This window comes from Mus caroli, chromosome 16 (assembly GCF_900094665.2).
Source record: "Mus caroli chromosome 16, CAROLI_EIJ_v1.1, whole genome shotgun sequence".
Lineage (NCBI taxonomy): Eukaryota > Metazoa > Chordata > Mammalia > Rodentia > Muridae > Mus > Mus caroli.
In genome coordinates this window covers 83210670-83220694 of record NC_034585.1, presented here as the reverse complement: position 1 = coordinate 83220694, position 10025 = coordinate 83210670, and the positions used below count along the sequence as shown (strand labels likewise).

The window sequence follows — 10025 nt, the reverse complement described above, 5'->3', positions numbered from 1 at the left end:
TTTCATTTGCAATGCAGGCTTTATTTTTGAGTTAGGAGATTAATTACAAAGTTCTCAAAGGACACCCACCAGCCAATATCTGAGGTCAGAGAGAAAGTGAAGAATTGGCAATCAGGGAATGAGAGAACAACTCTGCCCAGCCCAAGGAAGACAACAAAGGCCAGGAATCCAGGGGAGGATGAGAGTGGTCAACAAGACTGGAAGTTACAAAGAAGATCACTAGAATCCAGATCCAGTGCCACAGCTTGGTCTGTAGCAAGGAGACTGACAGGTTCTATAGGGCACATAGGATGGGTGGCAGAATCCGGATCCATAGCCCAGAGAAGAGACCCCTTGGGGTCTAAAGCCACTGGACCCACAGTTCAGAGAGTAAGAGCTTCTAGACCCATAACCCTGAGAGTGGCAGCTGCTGGATCCAAAGCTCTGAGAGCCAGCATATGTGGTTCTGCAGGGACTGCAGACACTGGAGACTCTGGGGCTGTAGCAGGGCCGCTGGCAGGAGCTGTGTACCACATGGGAAGTCTGGCATCTGATGGGCTGGAAGCAGTTCTGCTGACAGCCACTCTGGAGAGAGGAGCCCAGATGGCAGGTTCCGGGGGAGTAGAAGCGAGTGCTCTGGAGTAGGTGACTGGGGTAGGAAGAGCCACAAGAGGAGTGAGGGTAGCTCAGGTGATCTCCACTGGAGCGGGAAGAGAAGTTTCCAGAATAGCAGCCGTAGGACATGTTGATGGCAGGTGTAAGTTGAGCAGAGTACAAGAGAGGATTCTGAGTTTGAAAATCACTCCTTTCCTAGGAACTTTATATACTCTCAGCAATGGGTGTGGCTTCTTATACAATCATTGTTTCCATATGTGGCTCCCTCATCTGCATGTCTGGACCTCAGTAATTTTCTATATAATTGCAGTTAACTAACTCCTTTAATCTTTCATTTAAGGGAGAACTCATTTTTTTATATGTCTGAGTCAATGAAATGTATTTATGCTACAAATGCTATGACTATTTAATTAGTGCCTCTGCCATTATGGTCAGGAAATCCCCCACTGTTCACTGTCTATGACGTGTATGTGTTCTTGTTTGGGTAGGGGAATTACTCTCAGAGATGACAAAGTCTTTATCCTCAATTGGTCATTGAATAAAAGGCAAAATCTTGCATTGACAAGAAGCCATATCAGATGGCTCCAGTATCAAAGCATTGATTCACACTCTGCAGTATAATGTTCCAATTTTTAATACATTATTATCAATGGTTATTATGTCCAGTCTATAAGAGCTACATAAATGCAAGCCAAAAAAAATTGGGACATTGTACAAAAATCATTCTAGTCTTGAACAAATATGTATAAAAATGATTATTTAGAATAATGAAATCAAAACAATATGGGGCCATTAAGGGACATTTAGTGTACAAAAATCAATGGCACCAGAAGGGATGGTATTGTGGATATATTTTTCATTTAATGTACTGGTTCATAGTCTCCTCTTAGTTCAAATTCATCTAGAGTTTCCTTCCCAACTCATATCACTAACCATTATTTCAATGTGATGGATGGTTTCAGAGCTTATCCTATCCAATCTACCTGTCCATGCTTGGTTGCAGCTTTCTTATCAGAGGGAGTTCCAGAGTTTGTGAATATTGAAGAGGATATTTTTGTGAGTCACCATTATCAGAACAACATATCATAAATGAGAATGTATCTGAGTACGAATGTTAATAATTTAGAATGAAACTCATAGCAAAATCCTTAAACTTGGAAAGTTCAAAAAACCAACACATAGTACAAAATCAGGATGTGATGCCCCCTTCCTCTTTGAGCATTTGGATATTCCCTGACCTGAATGGATCATCACCTCTATAGACAAGAATGGGGGGTTGACATGCTTTTCTGCAGAGGGTGAAAATAATATTTTTCCTTTATAAATCTGGCAAAGGAAAATGCTGAAAGTATTTGAGATGAGAGAACTAGCTCCTTTCAATATCACTATTTATTGTTAAGAATGTCTCAGCTTTATGCTTCTTCCCACTTCTTCTCGGTTGGTGCTCCAAGTCAAGGACCATGTTCCTCCCAGTCAGGTGTCCCTCTCCACATTCCTACCCAGGCTGCAAGCTGTGGGTGTTGCTAGTTATATGGGACTCTACAGCAAATGGCTATAAGCCTTGGAGTTTAGGGCCTGTGGAAGTTGCTGATTAAAAAAAAAAAAAAAAAGACTCTTCCCAGACCCAGGCAAAAGTAGAAATGTAAAAGAGCTCACACCAGTCTCTCTGGGGTCAGTACTCTGACCAAGACTTTGTAGAATCCATAAGATCAATAGTTTATCACTTCCCCACATGCCACAGGATTTGCGTGCATTCTACCCATACACATGGAGAAACTTTAGTTTCTTTCCTGTTTTGGATCCTGGAACAACTGAGGAAAGATTTTCTAGAGAAAATTTGCCCTGTATAGCACCTCCACCAATGAACTTACACTAGTTCCTGGGTTTGAATCTAAGACAAACAAATTCTAATTTTCTCTTATATATTTTTTTTCTTTAAAATGTCTCCTGGCCACTCCTCCCCGCTTATAGATAACTCTACTGCTGTTCCAAGGGTCATTATTTTCTTGAAGAATCATTGCAGGATTGCTGTTTATATAGGAGAATTTTATCTCCCAGCCGGTAGCAGAGCACCTTCAGTGATTCAACTTTTAGTTTAATGTTCTTGGACAGTCATGAGTTGGATGCTTTGGGAATGTGTTTGGTACCTGTAGTGCAAGGAGCCCTCTGAACATGCTCATGGACTGTGGGCTGCCACCCATAGCTCCCAAGCTACAAAACTGTGGGTTTCTGCTTTGTCTTCCTAGAACACTGGAAAAGGTCAGGAAAGATAAACCTTGAATCCTGCACTTCATGACTTGATTCTGACTTGTGGAAGACACCAGTTCTAGGTTTGTGAATTGTTGTCATGAGACAATAAAGGAACTCACATTCAGTCTCATCTCCTTCCCAAGACCTTTGTGGCAAAGTCTCCTTCCAGGGCTCAACTGTGTTAGTGATTATCTTGTTTCTGTTGTCCCTTTTCTTGCCATTCCCTCTCATTAATTCCACATAAAACCATGAAACAATAAAATACTTGAAAGAGTCATCAGGAGTTTTTAATATAACTATACTTCCTGGCAATTCAGAATAAATACAGTGATGCAATCCACCAAAGGTCAAACAGGTGATATCAGTGTTTAAAATGAACAATGTCAAGGCTTCTGTCACTGAATGATAAATTCAATTGATGAAAATATAATAGGATTAAGTGTCAGATGCTGAAATTACCAGTGCCCTTTCTGTAAGAGTATGTTTAATTGTAATTTCTTTAAAAGCATCACTCCATGATTTGGATGCAAGGAACTTCTCAGGCATCCAACATCTAACTTCTATGTTTTTAAAAGTTTATCTTAGGATCTTCTAATTCTTTAAATGCCTTTCTTTGGGCTCCTGGTAACTGGGGTAAATATCTTAGTCTGTTTACTACTAGAAACAGAGTTTTGTTTTTCAAATCAGAACCTCCTAAAATCTTTCTGAAAGCAGACATCTTGTCAAACCTGGAGTAAGTAGTCAATCACTGGAGGCAAACTCAGTGGTAATCAAATTCATCAAGTCAGAACATTTTCCCATCATGGCACAAAATTGTGACGACCATCTCAGGCATGTACTAGGGTCCCTTTCATCCTCACATATCTCTCACCCTTCCCATTTCAATGTGATGGGACCACAAGAGCACATCAAATTCTACATCAAATCCAGCCCACACAATCATTTCCTTTTACATGTAGGTCCTGTGGGCTATTTATCAAACTTCAAATTATGTACCAATACTTAAAAGCTAAAAAGAACACAGATGAGATATGGACTTCCAAAATTTTTTAGAAAACATGCTAACCAGCTGCTGTCTTGCATGGTTTTCTGGACCTGTGCCTAAGCTTGAGGGTGTGTGCCTCTTTAGTCTTGACCACTAATGCTCATACTTCACAGATCCCAGATCATATCCCATTCATTGTTAGTCACCGTGTTTATTAGCATCCCTGTCATTAGTAAGAGAATGAGCAATAGAACTAAGGAGCTTTGTGTTTGGTAAAAAAGAAAAAGAAAGGAAGGAAGGAAGAAGGAAAGAAAGAAAGAAAGAAAGAAGAAAGAAAGAAAGAAAGAAAGAAAGAAAGAAAGAAAGAAAGAAAGAAAGAAAGAAAGGAAGGAAGGAAGGAAGGAAGGAAAGAANAAAGAAAGAAAGAAAGAAAGAAAGAAAGAAAGAAAGAAAGAAAGAAAGAAAGGAAGGAAGGAAGGAAGGAAGGAAAGAAGGAAGAAAGAAAGAAAGAAAGAAAGAGAGAGAGAAAGAGAGAAAGAGAGAGAGAGAGAGAGAAAGAAAGAAAGAAAGAAAGAAAGAAAGAAAGAAAGAAAGTGACCAAAAAGAAACAAATACTTCTTTCTTCATCTTCCATGAATTTAAAAAAAAAAAAAGTCTGTATTGGTGATTAGAATAGGAAACACCAACTTTGAAATCAATTATCTGTCCTTGTCACTTGTACTTACAAATTGTTTCTTAGACAGTTAAGTGATTTGAAGTTAGGGACATTGACTTCAAAAGCTTTATAAACCTGTAGAATCTGAGTTGGACAAATATTTGGGTCAATAGAGGTATTACTACTGAATATACATCAGAATTAACAATGGGTCATTTAGGTTATAAAATAAACCAAAATACAAGTAACTAAATAAGTAATAAATACAGAACTTAAAACAAAATGGGAAAATGTCACCTGCTGTAACGGAGGGTGATGTTCGATATCTCACAGTGGTTGAAAGTCACTCCCATACGTAAGCCCTGGATCACAAGGTCAACATCTAGCCCATAGCCCCATCAAGGGACTTCTCCCAATGCTGAAATACCACTCTGTGTCTGTGGTTTCACCTGTTCAAGATTTGTCTGTCCTCGACAATAAAATACAAAGCCAAAATTTAAAAAAAAAATGTATCTAATTCCTGTTTGTAGCCTTGTGATTATGTTGTAAAGGACAGTTCTCTACATCAACAGGGTATGCTCTCTGTTCAAGTGTCTGTGCGAGTATAACTGTTATTAACGTTTTTGTTTGGGGAATGTGGAAAATGGATGGAGTGGTATTGATATCCATCCTGAGAAATGTAATATCTCAGAGCTTAACAGTGGCTGTGTGACACTATACAGATGGCCCTTGATGACAAGTAATGACTCCTTTAGCCATAAATACCAGAGAGAAGAATAGCAATTTTGACACACGGTGACAACTGAAAATGGGAGGCAGAATAAAAAAGGCTTTTGGGCTCAAAGTCAGATGAATAGTATTCTGAGTCCAGGACTGGCACACAAACCAATCCTGAGGTGTACAGGAGACTTTGCAGGGATTCATGAGCACAGAACAAGAAGGGAAAACTTGTAGCTGGTAGGTGTTTCACGTGAAATAAACATGTTGGTTCTGTCAATATCAAGTACTTTGCATTTCTTCATTTTCCTTGGACAGCTGAGTAAAGGGTGATTGTATCTAGGAACTGTCTGTGTGACTTCCCTGCTCAGAAGTAAGAAGCAGCAATAGGAATTGGGTACAAACCAGGAGATATATTCTACTTAGTTCTAGGAGAAGCAACAAGATACAAAATAAGAGGGAGTATAAAAGGTGACTTTCCCTGCCTTGGTACTCTGGGGATCTGACCTTTTCCTGACCCTGAGGTATAACCATCTGCTCTACTTTTAAAAGAATCATGGCAGAGAATTGTAGTAAGATGCCTGGGCACAAAGAGCAAGTCCCATGCTTATTCTGTATATATTTGTCAGAATGAGATAGGTGACCTTAATGAAAGTGGGTAGGAGAGAGGGAAAGGAAAAGAGACAGAAGAAGAAATGAGTGAGGAAGATAAGGAGGAAGGGAGGGTAGGGAAGGGACAGAGGGAAAAGGGAAGAGCAAAGAAGGAGGAGAAGAAGGAGGGGGCAAGAAGGAGAGGGAGAAAGAGGAGGAGAGCAAGAGAGAAGTCACAGGTGAGGGAGCAGAGAAAATGTGGTACAGAGGAAGAGGGGTGGGCTCTTCCTGCTTTGTCTGAGGCTCAGATGGTTGGAATGAGAGGCCCCAGCTGGATACTCCAATTTCTTTCCTTTATCAGTTTACCTTGGAAAGCTCAAGTCCTAGCCAGGAATAGCTTCAGAACAGAGCAGAGCTCTATTTTCCCCTCCATTTGGGCTATACTTCTTCCTGTTTGGTGGGCAGAGCTTTGCACTGGGGAATAGAGGCAGAGATGCCACTGATGTGATGATGCCCCAGTTTTGTAGCAGATTGGCCAAAGCTCCAACAGCCAGGGTGTTCCTCTCCTGTTTTTTACTTACTAATGACTTGGGTTATTGATATGTTTAACATTATTTTCTTATATAAACTATATACAGTGAAGTGTTCCATAAAGACATTTTTTATTCAGTTATATCATACATTTTAATCTGCATAATATCTGCTCATCTCTCTGGGGGCACTATGTGTTTTATCCTCACCCTTATATAATGTCTGATGATCAAGTCAAGGCCATTAGCATAACACCCTACTTAAGCATGTATCACTTCATTTTGTTGATTACGTTTTGAATTCTTATTTATCTCTTCTGAAATATGCATTCAATTATTGATAAGCAAGTCATTCTGCTCTGATTTTGTGCTGTGTGTGTGCAGCAGATAGATTCTGGTCTCCTCCGTCCTCCTCTTCCCTCCCCTTGTAACAGGGAATCTAACCAATGAGCTAAAGTTCTTGTCTTAGCTTTCTGCATGGTTTACAACATGAACTCTTGACCTCAGTAAGCAATATAATTGACAATGGCCTTGGGGGACATTAGGTTGTAATTCTGTATCACTGGCCCCTATAAGCATGAATTAGTTTACTCTTGGTAATGTTCCAGGAACCTCAACTTCGCACTTCATCTTCATCCTCCGCAAAGTAAAGAGCCTTGCAGTAAAGGGCAGCGTCTTCACCATTTCCAGGGTCTCAGCAGACTTTCAATGCACTTGTTAAAATGATGAATGCAGACATTTTCCATATTAACATTGTGATTCTCCCTTGCTGATAATTGGAACTAAGTGTTATTATTCTGTGAACTGTAAGATTTTGTTGCCTGGTTCCCAGAAAAGAACCATTAACAACCGAACATCTTGTTTCGAGAAGTGACAGAAATGGCAGGTGGCGCTCAGAGAAGTAATACTCGTTATTAGTCATGAAAACGACCACCATCATACACTACAGAAAAAAAATGAGTGCTTTGTCTTTCCTTTTTTTTTTAAATTTGCTTATTTTTTATTTATTTTTATTAGATATTTTCTTCATATATATTTCAAATGCTATCCCAAAAGTTCCCTATACCCTCCCCCTGCCCTGCTGCTCCTCTACCCACTCACTCCTGCTTCTTGGCCCTGACATTCCCCTGTACTGGGGCATATAAAGTTTGCAATACCAAAGGGCCTCGCTTCCCAGTGATGGCCGACTAGGCCATCTTCTGCTACATAGGCAGCTAGAGACACGAGCTCTGGGGGTACTGGTTAGTTCATATTGTTGTTCCACCTATAGGGTTGCAGGCCCCTTCAGCTCCTTGGGTGCTTTCTCTAGCTTCTCCATTGGGGGCCCTATGTCCATCTTATAGATGACTATGAGCATTAAAAACAATGGATTTATGAAATTCTTGGACAAATGGATGTATCTGGAGGCTATCATCCTTAGTGAGGTAACCCAATCACAAAAGAAGTCATTAGACATGCACTCACGCACGGATAAGTGGATATTAGTCCAGAAACATAGAACACCCAAGATACAATTTGCAAAACACAAGAAAATCAAGAAGAGGGAAGACCAATGGGTGGATACTTCATTCCTCCTTAGAATAGGGAACAAAATACCCATGAAAGGAGTTACAGAGACAAAGTTTGGAGCTAAGACGAAAAGATGGACTATCCAGAGACTGTTCCACCCTGGGATCCATCCCATAATCAGCCACCAAACCCAGACACTATTGCATATGCCAGAAAGATTTTGCTGAAGGGACCCTGTTAGAGCTGTCTTGTATGAGGTTTTTCTTTCTCAACTAAATGAATAAAACGCGTTCAGGCAAATATTCACATGGGAAAATGAATTACGAGTAACGAATTATGAGTAACGAAGTATCCAAGCCTCCATAGGTCTCACCATGTATTGATAAACATGTATAAAGTCTTTTATGACAAAATGTATTACAACTCATCACTAAGTTCAAGGGAAATTGAAACTGGGAAACAGCCAACATTCTAAAGCATTTCTTTTCTTAAATATGATAAAACTTTGTTATCACTGTAAAAAAAAAATCATGCCCCATCTAACTTTAAATTCTTTATAGTCAACTATTATTTCCTAGTCTCTCAAATCACAACATTATTTATTTACAGAAGTGATTAAGTAAAATGTTGGCTAATAGATGGATTGTTATACAGCATGACTGTCCATTTCTAAAAATGAATATCTTTACATGTAGACAGGCACACATAAAGGGAAAACTGGAGGAAGAAAGAAAGCCATGGACATCAAATACCAAGGACAGAGATGCAGAGAAGAACTAATCCACAAATCCTTGATCTCAGACTTCTAAACTTTTAAATTAAGAGACAGCCATTTATCTAATTTATGGACACTTCTATGGCAATCCTAGCAAACTATTACATATCCCAGCTTTCAAAAATGACTAATTATTCCAAAAATGTGTGGGCTCAGTGTTTCCCATTGTCTGACAACTACCAAGTCTCTCGGCTTGCCACCAAAGCAGCTGCAGCCAGCAAGCCTGTGTTCACACATCCTGATTGATCGGATCCTGCCTCTGAGGTCTCACTGAAACTATGTGCAAGTGCATAAAGACCTCTCTGTTGACAGGTCCCCTGCTGCTTCTACATGCTTCTCTGGATTGATCAGGATAGTTCCCATAATACATTTCATAAAACTTTGATTTTTCAGAATTTCGTACAATGTATTTGATCATATGTTTTCTCAACCTCAGCTCCTCCAAGACTCTTCCCACTCAGTTTCAATGGATTTGTGGTCACAGGTCTGCTTGACAACACAGCACCTTTATAGGTCCTCATTTCTGTTTCTTTAACTTCATTCCTAAGGATATGGTTGACCTGTTACTCTAGGAGTTGTGTACCCATTTCCACGAAGTGACCCTTTCACAAACCACCTTCAAGCACCAACCAAAGCTTTCTGCTCATCAGTAACCAGTGCCGCAGCTAGAAATGTGTCCACTCTAAAGATCCCTCCTTCTGAAAGAAGTGAAATGTAAAAACAAAATTCAAGGCCTTTAGGCCCAGGCTTGGGAATGTGGCCTCTGTGGCCCAGTGCTCTGAGGTGTGCTGGTCATAAAACAGATAGTGACATTCCTCCACCCACCTGCTTCCTGGGTTCAATTCAAAGAATGGCACCCTGACCATTACTGGAACCTGCAATAGCAAATGTGCTATTGTTAGGGGCTCTTAGATTGTTAGGGGCTCTTAGAAACTGTCTTGAGAGATAACCTGACACTTGTGACTTTGCACTTCCTTGTGTCTCTTAACTGGTATCTTTGGTATCTTCCAACAATGCCCTCCCCACTTCCTTGAGTTGTGGTTTCTTCCTTTAAATACCCCCTTACTCAGCTACTCGGGGCGCCACAGTCCTCTACCCCTGGGTGGTGTATGACCATGGGCCCGAGAGTGCTCTTGAATAAAAATCCTCTTGCAGTTTGCAGCAAGACCATTTCTTGTTGGTGATTTTGGGTTGTCGCCTCTCCTGAGTCAGAACATGGGGGAGTCCTCACGTTGTGGGTCTTTCACTTCTCCTTTTCACCTGTCTTTCTTCTCCATCTCTCTGCTTCCCCTTTTCTAGAACACATTCTATAGTCATACCTTCTGCACCTGCCCCCATATGCCCTAAAGAAATAGAAAATTGCTCCTTTCTTTGAAAGTAAGTTATTTAACATAGATATCAGCTTCCATTACTTCAGTG

At 40.3% G+C, this 10025-nt stretch overlaps 1 protein-coding gene across 1 annotated transcript; it reads right to left on the bottom strand.

Moving 5' to 3' along the window:
- Nucleotides 1–219: 219 nt before the first annotated feature.
- LOC110312087 (keratin-associated protein 13-1-like) lies at nt 220–723 on the bottom strand. Its single transcript, XM_021185636.1, has one exon. The coding sequence runs from the start codon at nt 721–723 to the stop codon at nt 220–222; it is 504 nt and encodes a 167-aa protein (XP_021041295.1).
- Nucleotides 724–10025: the final 9302 nt, after the last annotated feature.